At 37.8% G+C, this 26,976-nt stretch overlaps 2 protein-coding genes across 2 annotated transcripts; both read right to left on the bottom strand.

The window, feature by feature from the left end:
• Nucleotides 1–11,465: 11,465 nt before the first annotated feature.
• LOC140790548 (peroxidase 2-like) lies at nucleotides 11,466–12,483 on the bottom strand. Its single transcript, XM_073140672.1, has 2 exons — nucleotides 12,307–12,483; nucleotides 11,466–12,203 (listed from the first exon to the last, which is right to left on the bottom strand). The coding sequence occupies exons 1-2, from the start codon at nucleotides 12,481–12,483 to the stop codon at nucleotides 11,466–11,468; spliced, it is 915 nt and encodes a 304-aa protein (XP_072996773.1).
• A 12,110-nt stretch (nucleotides 12,484–24,593) lies between these two features.
• Nucleotides 24,594–25,611, bottom strand: LOC140790533 (peroxidase 2-like). The gene is made up of 2 exons (XM_073140651.1): nucleotides 25,435–25,611; nucleotides 24,594–25,331 (listed from the first exon to the last, which is right to left on the bottom strand). The coding sequence occupies exons 1-2, from the start codon at nucleotides 25,609–25,611 to the stop codon at nucleotides 24,594–24,596; spliced, it is 915 nt and encodes a 304-aa protein (XP_072996752.1).
• Nucleotides 25,612–26,976: the final 1,365 nt, after the last annotated feature.

Genomic DNA, 26,976 nt, shown 5'->3' with positions numbered 1-26,976 from the left:
ACTCTTTATCTTATCTTGGTTTTACTTGCTCTTCATCATCAGCTAGCTGCTCTTCCTCTAATTCGCTCTTTCATTCTCTCTCTCTCTCTCTCTAAGAGCGTACATATGTATATATAGTAAAGATGAACATGTTGGGGTCAAATATTTACACCTCGAGGAAGAAAAAATAATTCTTTACCTAAACCTAAGAACCGATCTATGCCAAAATATACTTGAATCTTAAATTATTTGAGTGCGAAACTTTATACTTGAATCCATAAAAATTCTCATAGATCAATCCAATCTCTTGAGAAATCACTAATTATCCTTGTAAGTACAGGACTTATCTCTAATGACAAAAAAACCTTCTTTTTAAACTATAAGAATAGATTTTTTAAGACTTCAAAATTTGTCCTTGAGAAATTCTCTCCAATTTTTGTTTTGATTTTTCTTCTCCCTCTTAGATGGTGTCAACAAAGAGATGGGAACAGATCTATAGATACTTTAATAACCTTTCAAATTCTATCTATTTATTATCTTGTGCCTTGACTCCTCTTATTTATAAATCTTATAATCTGTCCATCAATAATTATAGGTTTGTCTAAATAGATATACACATTTATGGATCACATCTTAATAAATACATAGATTGTCAAATAATTCTTAATTTAGTAAGACAATCGTTAAACATAATAGTATGCAATTTATAATTATATTACATATTTGCTCAATGTTGGATATTATGGTCTAACAATCTTCCACTTAGGCGATAAACATTATGCACACGCAAACTTTTTTGTCGACTTTATATATTCCAAAATCAATTCTATCCGTCAATCATATTAGCAAAGAACCAAATTAGTTTTTATTATATTTATTCGTAACTTAACTAACAATGATCACATTACTAATATAAGTGATATGAATTATGATTTGGATGTATAATAGAAATTTCACATAAATTGTGATTTTGTCGTGCCTATTTCTAACTTGGTATCCTTACTTAAAAACTTGAAATACCGAAATTATATAATCATATTATAAAATGCATATCTAAACAACTAATTGCATATTTCTATATCCAAAATTGAGGTCAAACCTTAATAGTGACGGAATGAACATAATCATTTTGTTAAAAATGCATATCCATATAAAGATGATGCAAATTACATGACTAATATAAATTAACAGACTCCCACTAAAACTAAGCATCCCTAACTGAAATTACACTCATATGAGGAACATGCTTGTGAAACTATTTGGGTGTTAAACCCTTAGTAAGCAGATCTATTAGCATAAAGTCTATTCATATATGCTCTAGCAAACTAACTATTCTGTACTCTTTTTTTTTAAATTAAGAACTTAATGTCAATGTACTCAAACTTTGGTGAACTTTTGTTTTTAGTTTCATATAACACCGCAAACTTGTTGTCACAATACAATTTTAGTGGTCTCAATTGAATCCACTATATGCAGTCTTGTGGCAAAATTACGGAGCCATACACTATGATTTAATGCTATATAGCATGCAATAAACTCTACAACCATTGTAGAAAATGTTGTAAGAGACTGTTTGACACTCTTCCATAAAATGGCTCCTCCAACCAACATGAAAATGTAGTTGAATGTCGATTTCTTGCTATCTTAACATCCTCGAAAATCAAAGTCAATATAACCAATGACCTCCAAGCCTTTCCAACCTCTGATATGTGAGTATGTGGTCATTTGTTCACAATAGGTATTTCAAGACCCTTTTGGCTACTTTTTAATAACCTAGACTTGGATTACTCAAGTATTGTCCTAGCAGGCCTGTGATGAATGTAATATTCAAACGTGTACACATTTAGGCATATATGATACTCCCAACAATTGAGGCATATGGATACTTTAGCATTGTTTCCTTTCTAAAGGAATTCTTACGGCACTAATTTAGACTAAACTTATCTCCCTTTGCCACTGGGGTATCCCCTAGTTTATTGTTTGACAAGCCATATCTAATAATAACTTTTTCGATATAATTTCTTTGGGATAAACCTATTTAGCCTTGAGTCCTATTTCTCAGTATTTTAATCCCTAAGACAAATGGTGCATTGCCAAGATTTTTCATCTAAAAATTCTTTATTAGAAAGTTCTTACTCCTAGATATAAAATCAGGAATACAACATTATTTATATCATTGTTAGCAAGCAATATATCATCCACATATAAAATCAGGAATACAAACTTACTCCCACAGAACTTATAGTATATGCATTCATCCACTAGATTTGTGTCAAAGACAAACGAGATAATCACTTCATAAAATTTTTAATACCATTGTCGAGACACTTGTTTCAGCCCATAGATAGATTTCTTAAGTTTGCACACCATAAACTTTGCATCTTCGGACACATAATTTTCTAGTTGCACCATATAGATCATTTCATCAATATCACCATTGAGAAACACTATCTTAATATCCATCTAATGAAGCTCAAAATCCAAAATGCACAACTAATACAAATATAATCCTCAAAGAGACTTTCAATGAAATTGGAGGGAAAGTCAATCTATAATTTATGTCTTCTTTCGCAACCAATAGGTTTCACATCTTTAGGTAATAGGTTAATATCCCAAGCGTCATTGTCAACTATTGATTTCATCTCCCCATTTATGGCATCGATCCACTTTTAAGAGTTAGAGTATTCCATGGCTTGTTTAAAATTGATTGAGCTATTTTCCAACACGCCAACATCAAATTCATGTTCCGAAAGGTAAACTATATAATCCAAAGATATTGCAAATATTTTCTCTAGTGGATTTCCTTAGCGGCACTATCTAAATTTTCTAGAGTATTTCTAGCACTGTTTGTAGGCCATATTTTTTTTTTGACTCTTGTGAGTTACATAAACGCTTGCTCCCAAACTGGCCTATAATAGCATCTTCTAAATTTCCAAAGAGAAATATCGCGTCGCAAAAGGGTGGATTGCAACTTGTAATTTGATATGAAGTCTGACTTTGTGCTATTTGACTTTGTTGAGTTTGGTCTTCAATAATGGGTTCATCTTCGATAATTGTATCTTGAGCTAAATTAGACTTATGTCCACACTACCCATAACACTTGTGGGAATATTTACATATTCCTCTTCGAATTCAAAATTTACTATTGTATCTTCCCCCACAAACTCAACATCCTCAAAATATTTCACATTTCCTATCTTGAATATTGAATGTTTCGTAGGATTGTAAAATTTATAACCCTTTGCACGCTCGGCATACCCAATAAATAGCAACTAATAGTCCTTTCATCCAATTTATTTCTCATTAGGCTTATAAGGCATTGCCTTAGATGCACATCCCCATACACGCAAATGTTTTAAACTAGACTTTTGCCTAGTCCAAACCTCAAATGGATTTTGTTAGTTGCTTTAGTGGGTACTCTATTTAGGATAGATGATGTAGTCTTTAAGGCTTCATCTCATAAATTTTATAGTAAAGTAGTACGTTTCATCATACTTGTTACCATATCCTTAAGCATTCTATTGCGTCGCTCAGCCACTCTATTCATTACAAGCGAACCTAGCAATGTATATTGAGGAACAATGATGAATTCATCTATGAATTGTGCAAAAGGCCCTAGACATTGTTCACCTTATCCATCATATCTATTGTAGTATCAACCATTAGAAACGGTTCGAATATGTCCTTTTGATTTCATATTTTATAAGACTTCTTCACACCTTTTGATTTCATATTTTCTTAGATTGGTTTTTTTTTTTATGCAATTCACACAATTATTGATATTTGAAAAATTTAAGGGTTTAAGAATATCATTAGACACAAGATGTCTTTGTTTAGAAATATGACCTAATTGTTTGTGCCATGGCCGAATTCTCATTAGTTAATTTTCTCTTAAGACTTCTTGTATCTGTATGTAAGGCTTCTAAATAAGAACTATTGACATCCAAAAATTATAGATTATCATAAACTAAAAAAAAATCAGAGCCAACCTATTTTGAATCATGAAACAAACCAAATTTTCTATTTTCAAAAGTTTAAGTAAATCCGTACTTATTCAATGCAGAAATAGAAATTAAGTTCCGTCTAAAAGATGGTACAACAAATGTCTCATACAAATCTAAATAAATTTCAGTTTTCAAAAGTAATTTATAAGTCCCAATAGCTACCACAACTTTATTACCATCGCCCACAAAAATGAATCTTTCATTATCACTTGGCTTATAGTAATTTAGGCAGCCCTATAATAATACATTGATGTGAGTAGTTGACACCTAAATCTATCCACCAAATGTATCCAAATATAGAAGTTAAATTAACATCCGTACAAATCAAGATAAAAGACATACCCTTCTTAGCACGCCATGCATGATAATTTTGGGAATGTTTCCTCTTGTGTCCAACTCCACCACACAAAAAAACTAGTACTATCTGGCAACTTGCGTACCCTTTTTTGGTTTTTTTTGAGTGGTCACTGCAGCTGCCTATTATCCTTTGGAGTTTTCAACTGTTTCCACTTTCTACAATTCTTATTTTTGGAGGTTGTAGCAACATGAGCAATTTCTGTTTGATCTTGCTTTAGTCTTTCCTCTTCATACACACAATATGGGATGAGCTCATTCAAAAAAACTAAGTGATGCGAACTGTGTTAGATCAGATTGTATCATGAGGATATTGGGCTCGATGGATTAAGCCTATTTATCTTTTAATTGATTCATGCTTATGTAAGCCCTTAAGACAAGTGTAGTTAAGCCATGTAAGTCACTAAAATAAGTTTAATTAAGTTTAGTAAGTCACTAAAGCAAGTCTAATTAAGTCATATAAACCTATAAGATATATCATAGTTTGAGTTGTATAAACCTTTAGAGCTAAGTCAGAGTAGGACTCATTGTACCTGATCTCTATATATAGAGGGATTGGGTTTTATTCAATCAAAGCATTGAGAATTAATTGAATTTAGTTTTTTTATCATATTTATCATTTTTATTGTAGCCATTAGATCGTCTTCATCTTTATAGGAGTAGATCGTAACCACAGAATACTTTTAAGCATTTAAACCCTAGCCACCACCTTTCTCTAGCAGCCACCCTTAGCCATCCACCACCACCTTTGTCTGTCCGCCACCCTCTAATAACTGCTACAATGTCGAATATTTACCACAACCCCTCAACTCGAGAGGTGGAAAAGCACAGCCTGGCTCGAGTTCGAGCTCGATTCGAGATGGAAAAGATCAGCTCAGCTCGTGTTCGAGCTCAAAGGGGAGATCTCGCGATGAAGTGACTATCGGGGGTGGGAACGATGACAAACGTCCACTATTAACTATTCAAACAAATACCCTAACAAGAGAGAGAGAGAGAGAAAGAGATCTCATCAGCGCATTCGGGGTGAGGACGGCGACGAAGTGACTATCTAGGTGAGAAGCATACTCACTCCTCGATGATGTAGAGCGACACGATGGCGTCGGCTTGCTCCTTGATGAGGATCGTGCACCACGTCGACATCCCGGCAATGCTCCACTCAACTTCTAGATCCTCTACAGCGTCTTCCTCTTTGCCCGCATCTTCCTTTTTGTTGCCGAATCAGCCGTTGCCGCTACCCACCACATCACCATCGGCAAGGCGAGTCGTGGAGGTGGATGAAAGTTTGGAAAGGATTTTAGTGGTGATGTTTGGCCGATGGAAATTTTTGGGAGAGAATGTTTGGAGGCTAAGGTTTTCTCATAACTTATACATATCATACAAGCCTAATTGAGCCGAGCTTGAGCAAGCCAGTGCTGGCTCGGCTCAGCTCGATAATTTATTCAAGCCTAATATATTAGCTCGACTCCGCTCATTTAGAGCTTGAGCTGAGTTCGAGTCAAGCCCGTGAGCTTCATGAGCCCACAGGCTTTTCTAACGGCCCTAATACCAAGAACTATAATTAAGTTCTCTTTCCATGATTTAAAGTTAGTCCATAAAACATATGCATGCCATTTAAGCCTATGACAATGCTAGCTGAATAGCAAACAAAGAATAAACACACAAAACAACACAATTTAGTTGAAAGAATGCATAATTTTATAAAATAAATTCAAATAAAGTCTAAACCAAACCATCTTCATCAAGGTATTAGTTTCCATTAATTGATCACATTTTAGCAATGAATTAATTTCTTATGATACTTTGGCGCAATAAAAGAGTATTCATAATTCAATAACATATTGAAATAAAGTCTAAACCAAACCATCTTCATCAAGGTATCAATTTCCATTAATTGATCACATTTGGGCAACGAATTAATTTCTTATGATACTTTGGCGCAATAAAAGTGTATTGATAATTCAATAATATATTGATCAACATGCCTTCATTTGGGCCAACATTATTGACATCGTTAAATATAACAATGATCACTATACTTTATTATCACTAAATTGCATAAATAACTTTAACAAGCATTAACCTTCTTTAGGCCGATCAATATTTGCACTTATTGAATCCACAACTAATACTTTTTGTACAATGAACACAAATTAACTGATAGGCTTTGATACCAATTGATAAGCTCTGATACCACTTTGATAGGTTTTGGAATCAAAGATAGGCTACACAACGATTCTTTCAAGATCTGAATGTATTATAGGAATCAGTCCGTGCAACAGTGGGAAAATATTTGTTAGATATTCTCCGGTAGATACAAAATTATGACACCAATTGGGTTAGATTCGTAACTTACTGATCTACAACTTTTGTATTTACGTCCTTCACAGATTTGAACTGTACCAAGGACGAAAATATGGAATAACGTGGGTGATGGTGGTAGTGACGGGTGGAGTGGATGTTAGGGTTATGGATGGATATGGAGGTGAAGGGAGATGGTGGATGTGATTAAGGGAAGTAGACGAACGGAACGAAATGGTCGAGATCCCAAAGAATAGAGGTGGCTCGACAGTCGAAGGAGATTAGAAGTTAGGAGAAATCTTACTAACTATAGAGGTGAAAGGATGGTGAAGAGAGAAGAGGGAGAAGTCTAGAGAGAAGATAGGAGGTAAGAAATCAATAATCCAATAGCATAATAAAGTTAGCTGCCATTCACATATTTATAGAGACTAGCCAATAAGTCCTAAAACAATATGAAACCCTAATTTTAGAGGATTTTCATCGATCGCGTTCGAACGCATCAAAAGACATTCTTTGTATGTGCGAACGTGATGCAAGCGTTCAAACGTGGGCATTTGAACTCGTTCGACCGCGTTCGAATGCACAATATGCGTTCTCTGTATTTGCGAGCCTGATGCAGGTATTCACAAGGGCGTTTGAATGCGACCCCTCCTGCATTTGAACGCGACCCCTCTTGCATTTGAATACGACATACAAGAATTTTATTTTAATAAAAATAAATACCTAATGTAATAAGAAAAGATCGTAACTAAGTGTATCATTAACTCAATTAATTCAATTTAAAGTACATATATAACCTAAGTGCCTTTTTAAGAATCATAACTTATAACTAACCTTAAAACATACACAAAATTGCATCATAATAACAATAGTTTACAAAAAACTACGACGTTCACAACATGTTCGCATCACGTTCGAACGCAACTTGTAGGCATTCAAACGCACCTTGAGAGGCGTTCACACATATAGATGGGTGTTTTTTTTGTGTTCGAACGCCACTGGCAAGATAAGTGATTGCATTCGAATGCAATTGGCTAGATAAGTGATTGCATTTGAACGCCCTCGGGTAGTGTTTGAGTTCCAACGCACTCGGGATGCATTCGAATACGCCCACGTAACATGTAATTTGAACGAAATCAACTCTTTAGTTTGTGCTTTCCAAGACTTTAAATTTAAGACAAAATTCTATTAAGATTTAATAAAAAAATTTAACCAATAATTTGATAAAAAAAAGCAATCAAAACAATCCTAATTCTTTCAAGATCAAGGAAGACCTACCTTTTGGCATAGGAGGCTCTGATACCATTCTTTGGGGGTCAAACACTTACACCCTAGGGAAGAAGAAACAGTTATTCACCTTAACCTAAGGACCGATCTATGCTAAAGTATACTCGAATCTTAAATTACTTGAGTATGGAACTTTATATCTGAATCCATGGAAGTTTTCATAGATCAATCCAGTCTCTTGAGAAATCATCAACCATCATCGTGAGCAAAGAACTTATCTCTAATGGTATGAAGCCCTTATTTTCAAACTATAAGAATAGATCTTCCAAGGTTTCAAGATTTGCCTTTGAGAAATCCTCTCCAATTTTCTTATGGATCTCTCCACTCACTCTTTTTCTCTTAGATGGTGTCAACAAAGAGAAGGCAACAGATCTATATATATTTTAATAACCTTTTAGATTATGTCTCATCATTATCTTGTGCATTGGAAACCAATCTACCTGAATAATAGTCTCTTGAGATTCTGGAAGTTGACTAAGTTAACTATCCTTATTTACAAATCTCATAATAAGTCCATCAATGATTATAATTTTGCCTAAATAGGTTTATATATTTATAGACTACACCCTAGTAAATATATAAATTGATCTTTAATCAAAATTGATCATTTTAGCAATACGATCGTACATGACAGTATGTAATTCAAAATTATATTACATATTTGCCCATTGTTGAATACTATGATCCAACGAAAGAGATATAGATGTCAGCTTCCTCTCTTGGCATCATGCCTTCATAGTGAGGGCTCGACGACAACCTTATTTGGATGTTCTTGCACGATTCTTTATTAGGGTAATTAAGTTATACATTACAATATATATATTATTAATTAAGTCTTACTTTTTGTAGAATTTGTATGTATATATGAGGGCTTCGAAGTGTTCCATGAAGCAAAGGCTGCTCTCGAGCACCACTACCCAAGCATCTTCTCTTGTGCGAACATTATCGCCTTTGTTGCTCGTGATGCAGCAAAATTCCGTAGTGGCATCAACTACGTCATTTTCTCTTGAAGACGAGACAAAAGGGTCTCCATTGCAGCCGAGAGGCTCCAAAATCTGTCCCCTCCTTTCTTCAATCTCACCCAGCTCATTGCTAGCTCTGCATCCAGGGCGTTATACATGGATAATTTAGCCAACCCCTCTAGAGCACACTCCATCGATGACCTCAACTACTCGTTGCTCCCACTTTAAGATCCATCAATCAGGCCATCTTTTATTACTTCAAGAGCAAATGCCCATCGATTGCGAGCCCTATTGTGGTTGTGAATTAGGATATTGTGATGCCAAATTAACTGGATAGCCAATACGGCAAGGATGTGATAGCTCATAGACTATGGTTCTCTTGAGTAGTAGCAAGTATCTCATGATGAAAACTACACATGTTATGCAAATCAAAGGATGTCTCCACATGTGCTTGGCGAGAAAAATAGTTAGAGCTAATGTGAACTTTAATGCCACATGGAAGAAAACATCTATATCTATTGTGGCTTTTAATGCCACGTCTACAAGTAGGAACAAAATAATTTCTATAAATATTCTTCCTATTTATGGTATAATCTGAAGAGGCATTTACGTTGTAGCCATATCCTCCTTTTTTCCTCCTCAAGATAATCTCATTTGCCGCTTAGTATTTTATTTTTCTCATGGAATGTATCATTTTGATATTAATTTCGATTATATATCCTTCTTTGCATTTTCTCAATTGATCTTCAATGAACCGATAGAGTAAAAGAGACTGATTAACTTTTAATAAATCAAATTATAATTTGTTAACTCTAACGTCGAGATTTTTTCTACATTCTACAAGTTTATGCATGTAAACTTCTAAATTGAATTTTATCATGTAATTAAACTTTCTCGGAAGTTAATTATGAGAGAGATAAAGAATTTTTTAAATCTCATTGAAGCTTCTCTTTTTCTTCTTTTTAAGTCATTCTATTTCATTGATTAACTTTCTTAGTCGGCCATTATCTCATAGTTTTTATTTTTCAAGCTCTGTCTTTCCTACAAGTTTTAGATTTTCCTTTTGCAGTTTGTAGAACTTTTTAAATAAAGAGTTATATGTGGCTTGAAGGTCCATGTCGAAGAGACATGAATTAAAGTTGGTTCCACCCGAGTAAGAGTAGGGATAGGAAAGCAAATACAACAAACACACAATCATAACTTTTTAATATAAAAAATCTCTCAATGCATCAAGAGAAAAAAAAATCAAATCCACTTAAATCAGCTCAATCTATATCATAACATTCTTAGAAACAAGAAGTACTTACAAACACTTAGACATTCCTTATCTAAGAGTTGACGTCTGAGTCTCTTGCGCAAAATTGGTCTCGAGTAACTACTCAATGATTAGATTGCCTTCAGGTCTAGTTGACAAGTATATCACTATGCATCACTCCTCAAAGCCATTCGTGTGTTAGTGATGGTCGTTGATGTAGATAACTTGTCTCAGCATTCACAAAATCCTCAACTTTGACAAAAAGAAAGCTCCCTAAGAAATCCAAACAAGAAAGAAAGCTCCCTAAGAAATCCAAACAAGAAAGAAAGCTCTCCTCAACTTTGACGGAAATCAAGCTCCCTAAGAAAAGTAGAACTCTTAAATATTTAATTTATGATCTTGCTTGAGTTCTCTAACTTAGTTTGACTTTTAAAATCCTTTTGTATGTATTGTGTAACGTACCTCCATGATTCGTTCTATGAGAATCCCAAAAGGAAATACCAAAATTTAAACTAGATCCAAAACTATTTGCTTTTGATCAGCCTATCGAGTGCGCACCTGACTTACCGAGTATACACCGACCCACGATCTATATACAAAGTCGTATGTAAATTCTGTTTTGAAGTGCGCACCTAGCCTGCATAATGGAAAGTTCATTGGATTCAGTTGATTTCTCGTTTGATCTTCAATTTTCTCTCGGTGAGCACTATTCCACAAGGCATATGTCTTAATATTACATTAGATATAAGTACTTCGATTCATAGTTTTTATTATCTTTGGTTCGCATAATGGTTTTTTATCGTACAAGTTTTTTGCATTTGCTTGATTGATTGCTTTGATTTTCCTAGTTATTATCACTATGTCAAAATAGTTTTTTTTCCAGTATTTATTTATCGGTTTGTATTTATTTTATTGCTTTGATTTTTCTATTTAGTGTATTATTATTTTCAGCTAACTTGATTAGTTTGAATTAAGAAATTGGATATACTAGATCCATCTTGCGTAAGCCAGAAAAGAGTTGTTTCAAAATAAGAAATAGGGCTCCCGTGCATGTTCTAAGGATCGAAAGAAATATGGTAAAAAGAACTGGAAGACAGCACAAAGATTTAGCACAAAGCAATTTATTGTACATTACACTGATCATGACAAACAATAGCTACGAAATGAGAAAAAAAGAATGGAATTAAACAAGACAAACAACATCAGCAGACTAAATGATTCACAGAGTGCAACGTAAAACAATACACATTGGAAAACAAATACCAAGTCATCATGAGCCAAGTCGTCACATATGCATGGCATGTCATACTAAAACAAGCTAGCTAGCTAGTTCACAACCCTGCACGTCTTTCTGACCTCACCATAGTTTCCAGTAAGCACTCCTATGTTTCCCATCTTCACCATGGCAGCTCCAAACTTCCCCTCCCAGGCTCCTTTGTCCCTCGCAAACTCATCCACCAAGGCTGCCGTCTGGGGGCTACTCAACAAAGCCTCGTCAGAAGAGAATAGCACTCTGTGAGCCATTACATTCTTGTAATACTGGTTGTCTAATTTATTTGGCGTCACAATATCTTGATCCACAATAATAGTAGGGTTTGCAGTCGATAGACATTTTCCCCTCAAGAATGCAATAAAGGATGGGTCGATCAATGGATCCTGGAGCGAGAGGGAGGTGCAGTGAGACTGACCAATGGAGTGTGCTCCGGAGAGGGTAACAACATCGTTGACAGATAATCCTTTGGATGCAAAGTTGGCAATGAGCTGGTTGAGGTTGAAATTTGGAGGGGGCAGATTTTGGAGTGCCTCGGCCGCGATGGAGACTCTTCCGTCGCGCCTCCCAGAGGGGATGGTGTAGTTGATACTACCAAGGAATTTAGCGGCATCGCGAGCAGCAAAGGCGATGATGTCCGCGCAAGAGACGATGCCTGGGCAGTGATGCTCAAGAGCAGCCTTGGCTTCATCAATCACGTCGAAGCCATGCAAGCTAGGGTTGTTTGGAGGGGAAGTTTTCTCCGTGTTGGGGTTGGTTGGTGTTGGATCGAGGAGTACGGAAGCATCACAGCCCTGGTCCAAAATTTATTTTCTCATTCATATATACATATGAGTTCTAGAAAGAAGAAAATTTCAATTATAAAAAAATATATTTAGTAATGTATAATTTTATTACTCTGACAAAGCAATCGTGGAAGAACATCCTAATAAGGGCGGCACCAATGCCAGGAGTCTTGGCCACAGCCTTGTGTACCACCTTTCTGACAATCTCCTCAGCCTTCGGGCACTTGCAATCATAGAATCCAACTTGTAGGGAGGCAGAGGAAGTGGGAAGCATGGCTTGGAAGGCCATTGCGAACAGAAGGCATGAGGCCAACAGGGGAAGCTGACATCTACCTCTGCTCATCTTTACTATATATATGTATACTAGATCTTAGAGAGAGAGAGAGAGAGAGAGAGAACAGTGAGAAGGGATGAAGAGCGCTGCTCATGCTGGTAGCTATTTATAGATGAGAAGGAATGGGTTTGAGCAAGTAAACCATGCAAAGATACGATAGAGACTTCTCTTTGTTATGCAAATTAGGTTGAAGAAGTAAAAGCTAGAACGTGGGTGGCACAAGCTGGAATTTTGACTTTTATTTCTCACCAATGAGCTCGAAGGGGCTTTTTCAATTTCTATTTAATGTAATAGAAGATTCTGTACAACCGACAAATATTTAATCCAAATGCATACTTAATCCAAATTTTTGTCGGTTGTACCAATCCTTCCTAAGTACTTATTGAGATTCTAAACAATTTAACTAGTTTTTTCCTAATGTAGTTCTGCACATTAAATATTGTACCGTTCTATGTGAGTTACAAACTTGAATTTTATTCAAGTAGGTGACTTCCAGGTAGATATCTATATTGTTCAATTAAATTAGCTAACTAAATGATTCTTGATACCCGTAGCAAACAAAATGAGTCCATGACTTCGTGGCATTCACATTAATCAAAACTAAACTAGTGGAGGTAAACAAGTTGATAACTCATCTAATTGAGAATTTTATTTGATGTGAGTATTTAGACTAATCAAAAACACTAATTAAACAATTTTAAAGTCTAAACATAGTACAGTACGAGTAGGCTGCACATGCTAATAACAAAGTACAAATATATTGATCCAAATTATACCTCTAGATATGAATATTGACAGCGAAATTTTCTTTTTAATTAAAAGAGAAGTTGCTAACCGAGATAAACTTATTACACTTGGGAGGAGAATACCGTCTCAAAACTAAAAATACAACCCAAAGTATATAGGGAGAGAGGTTCAGCCTATCCGGGTACACAAAGTTACAATTCCTTCCAACACGGGCAACCTAACCTAATCTGCCGCTTTTTTACATTTTGTGTCCCTACAAACAAAATTAGAGATGGGATCAAAATTAGATGTCAATCTTGCAATTGGATTCTTCTAATTTGTTGAAAACAGTGATGATAATTTCGGTATTACTATTATAAAATATTCTTGAAATCTTTCCAACTAGCAGCATAGCATAGAGCTTCTTTAAGAGCACTGGGGTTTGACACTATAGTTTCTAGATCCATCATTTTTCTTTTGAAAATTTCTATAGCAAGTACTTCTCTAGCTTTCCAGTCGTCTCTTCTTAATAACTTTTTTTTTCACAAACATCAGCCCAACCACAGACATTACTCATATTCTACCATCTTCTATATTGATCCTCTTAGTAATTCATCTATCATCTATCGTTTTTAAACCATAGATCATCTTACCATCTAGTTTTGCTATTTCCACGAACTTTCATTTAGTCCAAAATCACTCCACAGCCTCCAACAATTTCTAGAAGTATGGCGAGGACATGGAGGAGGACGCGGAGGAAGATATTCAAGTTGAGATATCTATGTATGCATATTTGGGTACTTCCGCGCCTAGAACATTATAGGTGGACGGACTTGTTAGAAAGCATTGTGTGTATATCCTTATCAATTCCGGGAGTACACATAACTTTCTAGACGAGAGGTTGATGAGAAAGATTGGCTTGGATGCTGAACTAACAACGGGGTTTGAGATCGCTATTGGAGACGGCACGAAGCTTCGGGTAGAGAGCTTGTGCTGCCGGGTAGGTATACGTGTGCAAGGACACGACATCATTGTGAACTCGTATCCATTGGTGTTGCGAGGAGCGGACATTGTCCTTGGTACTCCGTGGTTGTAGAGCTTGGGACCCGTCACATTTGATTTCTGGAGTATGTGGATAAAATTTAAGCAAGGAAAAAAAGCTGTGTAGCTTGATAGTGTTCGATCCCTGCTGATTTCAGCGATGCAGCAAATAATGGGGCTGCATTGTGCGAGTGATTGAGCCTATCTTTTTCAGTTAAGACCAGTAGGAGATGAGCCTCAAATAAGTCCAAGTACTATAATTGATTTGTCTAATTTACTGGATAAATTTGCTAGTATTTGAGGAGCCAAAAGTGTTGCCGCCGAGGCAAACGGCGGACCATCGCATAGAGATTGTGCTCAGGGCTGCACTAGCGAACGTAAGATCGTATTAGTATCCACATGTGTAGAAGGAATTTATCTCCAAGATGGTGGTCGAGATGTTAGAGCAAGGCCTCATACAACCATGCCATAGCTCCTATTCATCGCCCGTGTTATTAGTGCGTTAGAAGGACGGATCGTGACATTTTTGTATGAACTACCGGGCACTAAATGATATCACCGTCAAGGTCCTGTATCCCATTCCGATCATAGAAGAGCTGCTGGATGAGCTTGTAGGGGCAACCACATTCAGCAAACTTGACTTAAAGGCAGGGTATCATCAAATTAGAGTTCACCCGGTGCATGTGCACAAAACTACATTTCAGAGTCTGAACGGGCACTACGAGTTTCGGGTGATGCTATTTTGTCTCACCAATGCTCCAGCAATATTTTATGGCCTCATGAATGATATTTTTTAGCATTTGCTGCAATGGTTTGTCTTGGTATTCTTTGACGACATTTTTCTGTACAGCAGGACTGAAATAGAGCATTGGCAGCATTTAGAGGATTTGCTGAATTTGTTGAAGCAAAACTAGTTGCAGATTAAGAAGTCCAAGTGCCTATGGGGAGTACCACAAGTGGAGTATTTAGGCCACATCATAACAATGGAAGGAGTGGCATCGGTTCGTCAAGAGGTGGCGTGCATGACAGCTTGGCCAATCCCTACTTCTACCATAGGATTGCGTAGCTTCTTGGGGCTGATCGGGTATTATTTCTGCTTCATCGCCAGGTATGGCAAGATCGCTGCTCCTCTCACTTCTTTGTTGAGGAAAGACTCTTTTAGATGAATGGAGGATGCCACTACAGCCTTTGAAAAGTTGAAAACAACAATGACAATAGTGCACGCTCTAACTCTACTAAAGTTTACCAAAGAGGTTGTTGTGGAATGCGATGGGTCGAGAGTTGGCATAGGAGCTGTACTAATGCAAGATGGACATCCCATAGCCTTTCTTAGCAAGTCTTTATCACAAAAATCCCAATAATTATCGATCTACGAATTTGAGATGTTCGCAATAGTATATGTGGTGACGAAGTGGAGGCCTTATTTGATATATAGGCGATTTATTATTCGAACCAATCAAAAGACTCTTCCATACTTTATGGGACAGCGAATCCACACTCCGCATAGTAGAGATGGGTCACAAAATTGCTGGGGTATGATTATAAAATTCAGTACAAGAAGTTGATAAAAAATAGAGCAGCGGTTGCACTATTGCGCCAACCCAATACAAGAATTCTTCTCCCATTTTTTCTTTTCTTGACGAGATGAGGTATGCATGTATATCTGCCCCAGATATTATGAGGTTATTATAGGAGGTATTGGATTATCCGGAGCGCCATCCGGAGTTGGAGAACCGAGGCGGTTTGCTGCTGGACTGCGGGTGCATCCGGGTACCCTCAAATGATGGATTGTGGCAGAAATTGTTGGAGCACTTCCACCACACTTTGAAGACTAGTCATGAGGGTGTCTTGAGGACATATAGGAGGATATCACAGAGTTGCACGTGACCAGGACTGAAGCGAGATGTGAGGAGTTTTATTCGTGCTTGCGAAGTCCGTCAAAGGGCGAAGGCAAACACATTGAAACTGGCCAAATTACTTCAGCCTCTACCAATACCAGACCGTGTTTGGAAAGACATTTCAATGGATTTCATAGAAGTGTTTTGCTGGTACATGGCTACTATGTTATTTTTGTGGTGGATGACATATTGAGCCAGTATGCGCATTTTTTTGCATTGTCGCATCTATTCTCAACCAAGTCGGTGGCTGAAATTTTTATAAAATTTTATGGCATGCCACGCACGACTGTCTCTAATTGTGATCTTGTATTTGTGAGCAATTTTTGGGTAGAGTTTTTCAGGTTGCAGGAGACTTGATTGAACGTTAGTTCGGCTTACCATCCACAGACGGACGACCAAACTGAGGTGATCAATCGAGGCATTGAGCAGTATTTGCGGTGTTTTGTGGGAGAGATGTTGAGATGATGGTTGGAGTTATTACCGTGGGCAGAGTAGTCTTATAACACTACCCACCACAGCAGTATTGGCATGACTCCATTCGAGATGGTCTATGGGCACATGTCTTTGACATTACGCACCTATGACCCCATGGCATATGCGGATCGAACGATGGTGAACTTGGCATTGATGGATAGAGACACCACATTGAGGAGGTTGCGTGCCTATCTTAAACTTGCTCAAAATCGCATGAAGCAAGTTTATGATCACAGCCATTGGGAATAAGAGTTTGACATCGGCAGATGGGTGTTCGTCAAGGTGCAACCGTACCGATAGGTGACCTTGCATCCGATGCAAAACTAGAAGTTAGCACATTGCTACATCGGTCTATTTCGGGTGTTAGAGTTTATAGGTCTGGTTGCGTATTGCTTAGAGCTGCCTGAGGGGTCGAGAGTACATCCAGTCTTCCATGTTTCATTACTAAGGGAGCAGATTGGAGATCATTAAATCATTGGATTAGTTCTACAGAGTCATTGGAGGAGACAGAGATTGTGGAGCCAGTTCATGTATTTGTGAGGCATCGAAGACGTCATAGTACTAGATTGGAGATGGAGGTCCTACTCGAGTGGTTTGGAAAACCATCTGACGAGACGATATGGGAGTTGGAGACGGACATCTTGGAGCGCTTCCCCAACTGTGCACCTTGAGGACATGGTGGGGGAAGCGTGGTGGGCTGATATACCTTGCTAGAGTCTTTCTTATTCCATTAGTTATTTATTTTCAGGAAAAATAAAGTTTCTATAGGTCGCATTCAAACGCCCTTGCGAATGCCTACATTAGTTCGCTTGGACAGAGAATGCAAAATGTGCGTTCAAACGCGGTCGAGCACATTCAAACGCCCGCGTGCGAACGTGGTTAGGCGCGTTCGAATGCCCGCGTGCAAACACCTACATTAGTTCACATCTATAGATCATGAAGTTATGGATCGAACACTTTTAGTTTTGTAATTTTCTGACTAGGGAAAAATATTTTGTGAATATTTTCTCTCGATTGCATGGACTACTTTCCTGCAATCAATCTAGATATTGAAGAGGACGTTTCATGCTTGTCACTAAATCCATGGGAATTCTCATGGATCAATCCAATTTATAGAAAAATCATCAATCGTCCTCGTGAGCACATGACTCGTCTCATATGTTCTTAGCCCTTCTTTTCAAACTACAAGAATAGATTTTCCAAGGCTTTATGATTTGCCCTTGAGAAATCCTCTCCAATTTTCTTATGAATCTCTCATCTCTTTCGCTCTCTCTCTCTCTCTTAGATGATGTCAACAAAGAGATGGCAACAGAGCTATATATATATTTTAATAACATTTCAAATTATGTCTTGTACCTTGGGGACCAATTCACGTGAATAATAGTTTGTTGAGATTCTATTATAGACCAGATCTGGAATGATCCATCCATAGGATGATTATAAAAATTTAGATAATGGTAGCTCACGTCAATTGGATGTCTGGATGGAAAGATAAAATAGTATAGCGAGATCAGAACGGGGTAGAATAGTAAATATTCGATATTGTAGCGGTTGTTAGAGGGTGGCGGACGACTAAGGGTGGTGGTGGACGATTGTATAGTAGGGTGGCTGCTGGAGGAGATGGTGGTTAAGGTTTGAAGGTGAAAAGGTTCTAGGGCTACGATCTACTTCTAGAAAGGTAAAGACGATCTAACAACTACTATAAAATGGTAAATGCGGTAATAAGAAAATAACTAAACTCAATTAATTCTCAATGCTCCCATTATTAAAGCTCAGCCCTCTTTATATAGAGATGAGATACAATGAGTCCTACTCGGACTAGCTCTAAAGGCTTATAAGACTCAAACTAGTACATGCCTTAGACTAACCTTAAATACAACTCGAACTAAGACTTGCTTTAGACTAACCCTAAATACGACTCGAACAAAGACTTGCCTTAGAGGCTTACATGACTTAATTAGACTTACCTTAAGGGCTTACATAAGCATAAATTAATTAAAAGATAAATAGACTTGACTTGACTTAACCCACTGGTTGGATAGTAACAATCCGCTACGCTTCCAACACCTTGTCCTCAAGGTGACTAGTCTCTCACGTCCTTGAACTCATACAACTTGTTGTGCCAATCAGTGAATTCGGGTTCGTCTTCCTCGAGTCCGCCTAGGAACATGATGTGGGCTGGCTGGCGCTTGCATTTATGGCTAGTGGTAAATCGGTCATCGTAGTAAAACACATGCCTTAACTTCGGCGCTCTTCCAAGTTGCTGGGTACAAAGCAGCGTTTGATCAGCTGTTGGTTAGGCTGAGCTGTTTGTGCAAGCTGAGTCGGGGCAGATGTCGTCTCTAGTGGGTACACTTTAGAGGTGTTTTTATCTCTTTTCTTAGTGTCTAATTCTTAAAAAAATAAGTTTTCTGTATGTCACGTTCGAACGCATTCGAACGCTGGTAGAGTGCGTTCGAACATGCTTGTGAACCCCTGCATTAGGTTCGCACATCTAGAGAGTGCAAAATGTGCATTCGAACGCTGCGTTCGAACGTGCCTGCGAACGCCTGCATCGCATTCACAAATCTAGAGAAGTACGAAATATGTGCGTTCGAACACGATTGGGCACGTTTGGACTCGGTCGGCAAAAATAGGGGAGGATCGAACGTGGTGGTGAGGGCCCGGAGCGACCGGATGGCTGCTGGTGGGAGGCTAGGTTTTTCAGCACTAGCTCCCACTACGAGTGGGGAAGACCACTCGAGGGCCATCTCTAGTGGTTGTTTCGACGTGCCAATGGCAGCTATGAGGATTTGCGGTGGTGGAGGGACCTCCACCGTGGCCGAAGGAAAGGTTGAGTTTGTGGTTTTGGCAGGCTCGTTCCCTCCCTCATGGCTTTAGTTTTCCTGTCGTGGGTGGCCGGAATCCATCGTGGTGGGATGCACTGGCGACGTTGGTGACACGGGGTGGCCATGCTGAGTCAGGAGCGCTGTCATCAAGGCTTGAATAGCCTCCGTGATGGATCTACTGATCTCATTAGAAAAATCTTTAAAAATTGCCTTCGCCCACGCCGACGGCTCGTCGTCAACTATTGCTAGTGGTGGCGGGGGCGCTAGATCAACTCCCACAGGAATAGCGATGAGATCATTATCCTCCATGGTCGACCCCTCCTCGTTGGCCTTAGAACACGTGCTAACCATCTTCCAAGGAAAATCGGCTCTGATACTAATGTTACGGACCAGATCTGGAATAATCCGTCCATAAGTTGATTATGAAAATGTAGGTGGTGGTAGCCTCACGAGATACGGTTCTAATGGCTTCAATTTCATGTCAATCGGATGTCTAGATGGAAATATATAATTAAAACAATTGACCAAGATCATAATAGGGCAGAATAGTAAATATATGATGTTGCGGCGGTCATCGGAGGCTGGCGGATATCTATGGTTGGTGGTGGACGGCCGTATAGTAGGGTGGCTACTCGAAGAAGATGGTGGCTAGGGTTTGAAGGTGGAAAGGTTCTAGGGCTATGATCTACTACTAGAAAGGTAAAGACAATCTAATAGCTACGATAAAACGGTAAATGCAGTAGTAAGAAGAAGAAGAAGAAGAAGAAGAAGAAAGAAAAAGAAGAAAGAAGAAGAGGGTTGGGCCGTAGGGGAGGGGTACGACCGCTGGTGGCCACTCAACGGCCGGTCTCTCGCCGACGATCCAAACCTCCGACGGTCCCAAGAGGAAGCCGATAAAGAAAGAAAGAGAGATAGAGAAAGAGGGAGAAAGAGAGGAAAAAGAGGAGAGAGAGGCTCTTCCCGGCTGCTAATGACCGCTGGTGCACTAGAGGGAGAGAGAAAGAGAGAGCTAGGGAGAGAGAGAGAATGTGGAGAAGAGAAAGAGAGAGAAAAAAATATTAGAGAGAGAGCATGCCATGCGGAGGCGGCAGAGTGGCCAGTGGGCCGGGTACCACCACCACGCGTCGTGCCAAGCAATTTTTTTTTTGGGTTATTACATTTTCGATGTAGACATGTCCTCCTTTTTCCCTCCTCAAGGTAATCTTTCGCCACCTACAATTTCATTTTACTCATCGAAGAATTGGAAATAGATGTATTACTTTGATAATTTAAATTATATATCCTTCTTTGATAGAGAAAAGCAGATTGATTAACTTTTAATAAATCAAATTATAATTTGTTAACTCTAACATTTACATTCTACATGTTTATTCATGTAAACTTCAAAAAATTAAATTTTATCACGAAATTAAATTTTCTTGGAAGTTAATCACGAGAAAGATAAAGAATTTTTTAAATCTCATTAAAGCTTCTCGTTTAAGTCATTCTATTTTTTTAAATTTCACCTATAGGGTAGGCACCGTGGGTGCCTTCCTCCATTAGCGGGGGCATCAGTTGGTCTATTGACCTTGACTACTGGTGGCGTTGACCACCGGCAGCCACCATCCTCCCTTCTTTCAGTTGAGGAGAGGAAGGAGGGAGGGGAGTGGTGCCTCGGGCTCGTGCTGGGTTCAGTTGGGTGCAACCCAGCTTGAGTGCCCAGTCAGGCTTGGTGCGACCCAACCCGTGTGCCTGACTTGGCTAGGTGCAGCCCAGCCCATGCTCTGGGGTGTCGTTGGGTTGCATGCACCCCAGCCTAAGTTTGTAGTGGGTGGGGATGCAGGGAGCCTAGCCCAATTTACACGTGGGTTGGGCTATAGCCCAACCCACGTATTTTTTTTTCTAGTTAAGGTGGGCTTTGCGCTAATTTTTGGTGGGTTTATTTTGGCTTTGTGCTGGCTAAATAGAGTAATTACCTACTAATTATCTCTTTAAATTATTTAAGTCATTATTTAATTATTTTTTACTACCAACAATCTTGAGCCTTAATTAATTAATATATTTAGCAAATAGTAGTGTTCACTTTATCAAATATCTTATAAATTAATTTTAATGAATTAGACCGTGGCCTAAGTGTGTCGTTATAAATAACACATAAAAGTAGCTAACTCTAATTTAGGATTTAGCAAGGTTGTGTATACTTGGTTAAATTATTTTCTAGAAAATTGAGTCAGCAATCGGTGTATATATGCATTAATTGCTCCTACCAGAGAACTAATATAGATTGTTATATGGAAAGTATATTAAGCATATTATCTTAATTAGCAAAACGGTCTAATCCATTGTTACCAATGTGATTTATTTAACAAATAATAATTGAGGAACAAGAATTTGAGGTAAATTATTTGAAATTGCTTTTAATAATGTGTTAGACGCTAATACAACTGTACTAGCTTAATCTAATTAATAATTTGAAAATTCGTAGATAGACTTACTCAAGCCTATAATGAACTTCAATAAGATTATTTAACTAATTAGTGATAGGATTGTTGTGCTTATGCTTTTTATTTATGTTTCTTATCAAGCTAGACTTTGTACCCTATGAGGATGATATTGTGGCTTAGTTGTAGCTAGTATCAGGAAGGCGATTCAGGCAAAACAAACTCCTATAATCTAAGAGTAGTGTAGAGAATAAAATAAATTATTGTGTTGTGTAATGAATTAGACCGTGGCCCGAGTGTATCGTTATAAATAACACATAAAAGTAGCTAACTCTAATTCAGGATTTAGCAAGGTTGTGTATACTTGGTTAAATTATTTTTTAGAAAATTGAGTCAGCAATCGGTGTATATATGCATTAATTGCTCCTACCAGAGAACTAATATAGATTGTTATATGGAAAGTATATTAAGCATATTATCTTAATTAGCGAAATGGTCTAATCCATTGTTACCAATGTGATTTACTTAACAAATAATAATTGTGGAACAAGAATTTGAGGTAAATTATTTGAAATTGCTTTTAGTGGGTGGGGATGCAGGAGCAATTAGTTGCTCCTACCCCGTCTCACCACGAACTCGATGGGCTGCATGCACCCTAGCCTAAGTTTGTAGTGGGTGGGGATGCAGGGAGCCCAGCCCAGTTTGGGGGTTGGTTGGGCTATAGCCCAACCCATGTATTTTTTTTCTAGTTAAGCTGGGCTCCGCGCCAATTTTTGGTGGGTTTATTTTGGCTTTGTGCTGGATAATAGAGTAATTACCCACTAATTATCTCTTTAAATTATTTAAGTCATTATTTAATTATTTTTTACTACTAGCAATCTTGAGCCTTAATAAATTAATATATTTAGCAAACTATAGTGTTCGCTTTATAAATTATCTTATAAATTAATTTTAATGAATTAGACCGTGGCCTGAGAGTGTCATTATAAATAAATCATAAAAGTAGCTAACTCTAATTTAGGATTTAGGAAGGTTGTGTATACTTGGTTAAATTATTTTTTAGAAAATTGAGTCAGCAATATGTGTATATCTATATTAATTGCTCCTACCAGAGAACTAATATAGATTGTTATATGGAAAGTATAATAAGCATATTATCTTAATTAGCGAAATTGTCTAATCCAGTGTTACCAATGTGATTTACTTAACAAATAATAATTAGTGGAACAAGAATTTGAGGTAAATTAATTGAAATTGCTTTTAATAATGTGTTAGACGCTAATACAACTATACTAGCTTAATCTAATTAATAATATGAAAATTCGTAGATGGACTTACTCAAGCCTATAATGAACTTCAATAAGATTATTTAACTAATTAGTGATAGGATTGTTGTGCTTATGCTTTTTATTTATGTTTCTTATCAAGGTGGACTTTGTACCCTATGAGGATGATATTGTGGCTTAGTTGTAGCTAGTATCAGGAAGGCAATTCAGGCAAAACAAACTCCTATAATCTAAGAGTAGTGTAGAGAATAAAATAAATTACCTTATGACATCATCACATTCATAGTATGCATGTACATGCAGTTTCCTTAATGTTATTATTGCACGTCATGCATGGTAATTTATTTTGTTGTTTAGTAAGATTTTGCATATCAGAATTTCTGAACATATTTATTGGGCATGAACATGTGTTTTATTATGCTTATTGTGTTGTGTAATATCATGCCACCTGCATAGGTACACGACCATAAATGAAGTGACTATTGCGTCTCAACAGTACCCAACACCTCCCCAACTAGGGTTAAAGGTAGAGGATATTTTTATACTTATTTATATTAGGGCTCACGCCTGAGGTCACTTAGTCTGTTGATCCCAAACAATCAAGCGGCCATTTCGCTAGGCGATAGGCGATTTAATGTCGATCAACGAGAGTCATACCCTTTGGGATATTTAAGATAGAAAGAGTGAATGGTAGAAAGACGTAACGTAGCGGTACCCAATTATGCAGGGTGAGAACGTCTGTGAGCGATGACTCATGATTTTCATACAGTGGTGCGATGATGTGGAACCGATGGCTCAGATAATATTATTAATGTGCGATACTAAACTTTGTGATGGACTTACGATTGAGATTCTTAGTTATGGTGGCGGACAATCGGTCATGCTGTTCGCCGAGTAATGGGTTGGCAATTTTATCGCATGGGTTTACCCTTAGGATATGTGCGTGCTCGGTGTGAGGATTGATGTGGCCTACGAGCATAGCTCTACATAAGCCTATATTACGGACTTAGTAGTTTGAGATAATACATAGTATGTGGTGTGTTGACATGGCCTATGGGCGGAGCTCAGTGTGAGCTCAAGTTTGAGGACTTGATAGTCGAGACTGATGCATTGATTTGATCATGATGCGTATATTTTCATATTTACTTATTGTTGTATTATTCATTGCACTAGTTTTAGATTCTATAAATAGAAACTTGGTAGGCTTTATGACAAACAATAGCTACAAAATGAGAAAAAAAGAATGGAATTGAACAAGACAAACAACATCAGCAGACTAAATGATTCACAGAGTGCAACGTAAAACAATACACATTGGAAAACAAATACCAAGTCATCATGAGCCAAGTCGTCACATATGCATGGCATGCCATACTAAAACAAGCTAGCTAGCTAGTTCACAACCCTGCACGTCTTTCTGACCTCACCATAGTTTCCAGTAAGCACTCCTATGTTTCCCATCTTCACCATGGCAGCTCCAAACTTCCCCTCCCAGGCTCCTTTGTCCCTCGCAAACTCATCCACCAAGGCTGCCGTCTGGGGGCTACTCAACAAAGCCTCGTCAGAAGAGAATAGCACTCTGTGAGCCATTACATTCTTGTAATACTGGTTGTCTAATTTATTTGGCGTCACAATATCTTGATCCACAATAATAGTAGGGTTTGCAGTCGATAGACATTTTCCCCTCAAGAATGCAATAAAGGATGAGTCGATCAATGGATCCTGGAGCGAGAGGGAGGTGCAGTGAGACTGACCAATGGAGTGTGCTCCGGAGAGGGTAACAACATCGTTGACAGATAATCCTTTGGATGCAAAGTTGGCAATGAGCTGGTTGAGGTTGAAATTTGGAGGGGGCAGATTTTGGAGTGCCTCGGCCGCGATGGAGACTCTTCCGTCGCGCCTCCCAGAGGGGATGGTGTAGTTGATACTACCAAGGAATTTAGCGGCATCGCGAGCAGCAAAGGCGATGATGTCCGCGCAAGAGACGATGCCTGGGCAGTGATGCTCAAGAGCAGCCTTGGCTTCATCAATCACGTCGAAGCCATGCAAGCTAGGGTTGTTTGGAGGGGAAGTTTTCTCCGTGTTGGGGTTGGTTGGTGTTGGATCGAGGAGTACGGAAGCATCACAGCCCTGGTCCAAAATTTATTTTCTCATTCATATATACATATGAGTTCTAGAAAGAAGAAAATTTCAATTATAAAAAAATATATTTAGTAATGTATAATTTTATTACTCTGACAAAGCAATCGTGGAAGAACATCCTAATAAGGGCGGCACCAATGCCAGGAGTCTTGGCCACAGCCTTGTGCACCACCTTTCTGACAATCTCCTCAGCCTTCGGGCACTTGCAATCATAGAATCCAACTTGTAGGGAGGCAGAGGAAGTGGGAAGCATGGCTTGGAAGGCCATTGCGAACAGAAGGCATGAGGCCAACAGGGGAAGCTGACATCTACCTCTGCTCATCTTTACTATATATATGTATACTAGATCTTAGAGAGAGAGAGAGAGAGAGAGAGAGAACAGTGAGAAGGGATGAAGAGCGCTGCTCATGCTGGTAGCTATTTATAGATGAGAAGGAATGGGTTTGAGCAAGTAAACCATGCAAAGATACGATAGAGACTTCTCTTTGTTATGCAAATTAGGTTGAAGAAGTAAAAGCTAGAACGTGGGTGGCACAAGCTGGAATTTTGACTTTTATTTCTCACCAATGAGCTCGAAGGGGCTTTTACAATTTCTATTTAATGTAATAGAAGATTTGGTACAACCGACAAATATTTAATCCAAATTCATACTTAATCCAAATTTTTGTCGGTTGTACGTAAGTACTTATTGAGATTCTAAACAATTTAACTAGTTTTTTTCCTAATGTAGTTCTGCACATTAAATATTGTACCGTTCTATGTGAGTTACAAACTTGAATTTTATTCAAGTAGGTGACTTCCAGGTAGATATCTATATTGTTCAATTAAATTAGCTAACTAAATGATTCTTGATACCCGTAGCAAACAAAATGAGTCCATGACTTCGTGGCATTCACATTAATCAAAACTAAACTAGTGGAGGTAAACAAGTTGATAACTCATCTAATTGAGAATTTTATTTGATGTGAGTATTTAGACTAATCAAAAACACTAATTAAACAATTTTAAAGTCTAAACATAGTACAGTACGAGTAGGCTGCACATGCTAATAACAAAGTACAAATATATTGATCCAAATTATACCTCTAGATATGAATATTGACAGCGAAATTTTCTTTTTAATTAAAAGAGAAGTTGCTAACCGAGATAAACTTATTACACTTGGGAGGAGAATACCGTCTCAAAACTAAAAATACAACCCAAAGTACCTATCTGGGTACACAAAGTTACAATTCCTTCCAACACGGGCAACCTAACCTTTTTTACATTTTGTGTCTCTACAAACAAAATTAGAGATGAGATCAAAATTAGATGTCAATCTTGCAATTGGATTCTTCTAATTTGTTGAAAATAGTGATGATAATTTCGGTATTACTATTATAAAATATTCTTGAAATCTTTCCAACTAGCAGCATAGCATAGAGCTTCTTTAAGAGCACTGGGGTTTGACACTATAGTTTCTAGATCCATCATTTTTCTTTTGAAAATTTCTGTAGCAAGTACTTCTCTAGCTTTTCAGTCGTCTCTTCTTAATAACTTTTTTTTCATGAAGATCAGCCCAACCACAGACGTTACTCATATTCTACCATCTTCTATATTGATCCACATAGTAATTCATCTATCATCTATCGTT

This window comes from Typha latifolia, chromosome 6 (assembly GCF_019914945.1).
Source record: "Typha latifolia isolate L0001 chromosome 6, TyphaL0001v2, whole genome shotgun sequence".
In the NCBI taxonomy this organism is placed as follows: Eukaryota; Viridiplantae; Streptophyta; class Magnoliopsida; order Poales; family Typhaceae; genus Typha; species Typha latifolia.
This window is presented reverse-complemented; position numbering and strand designations above follow the sequence as displayed.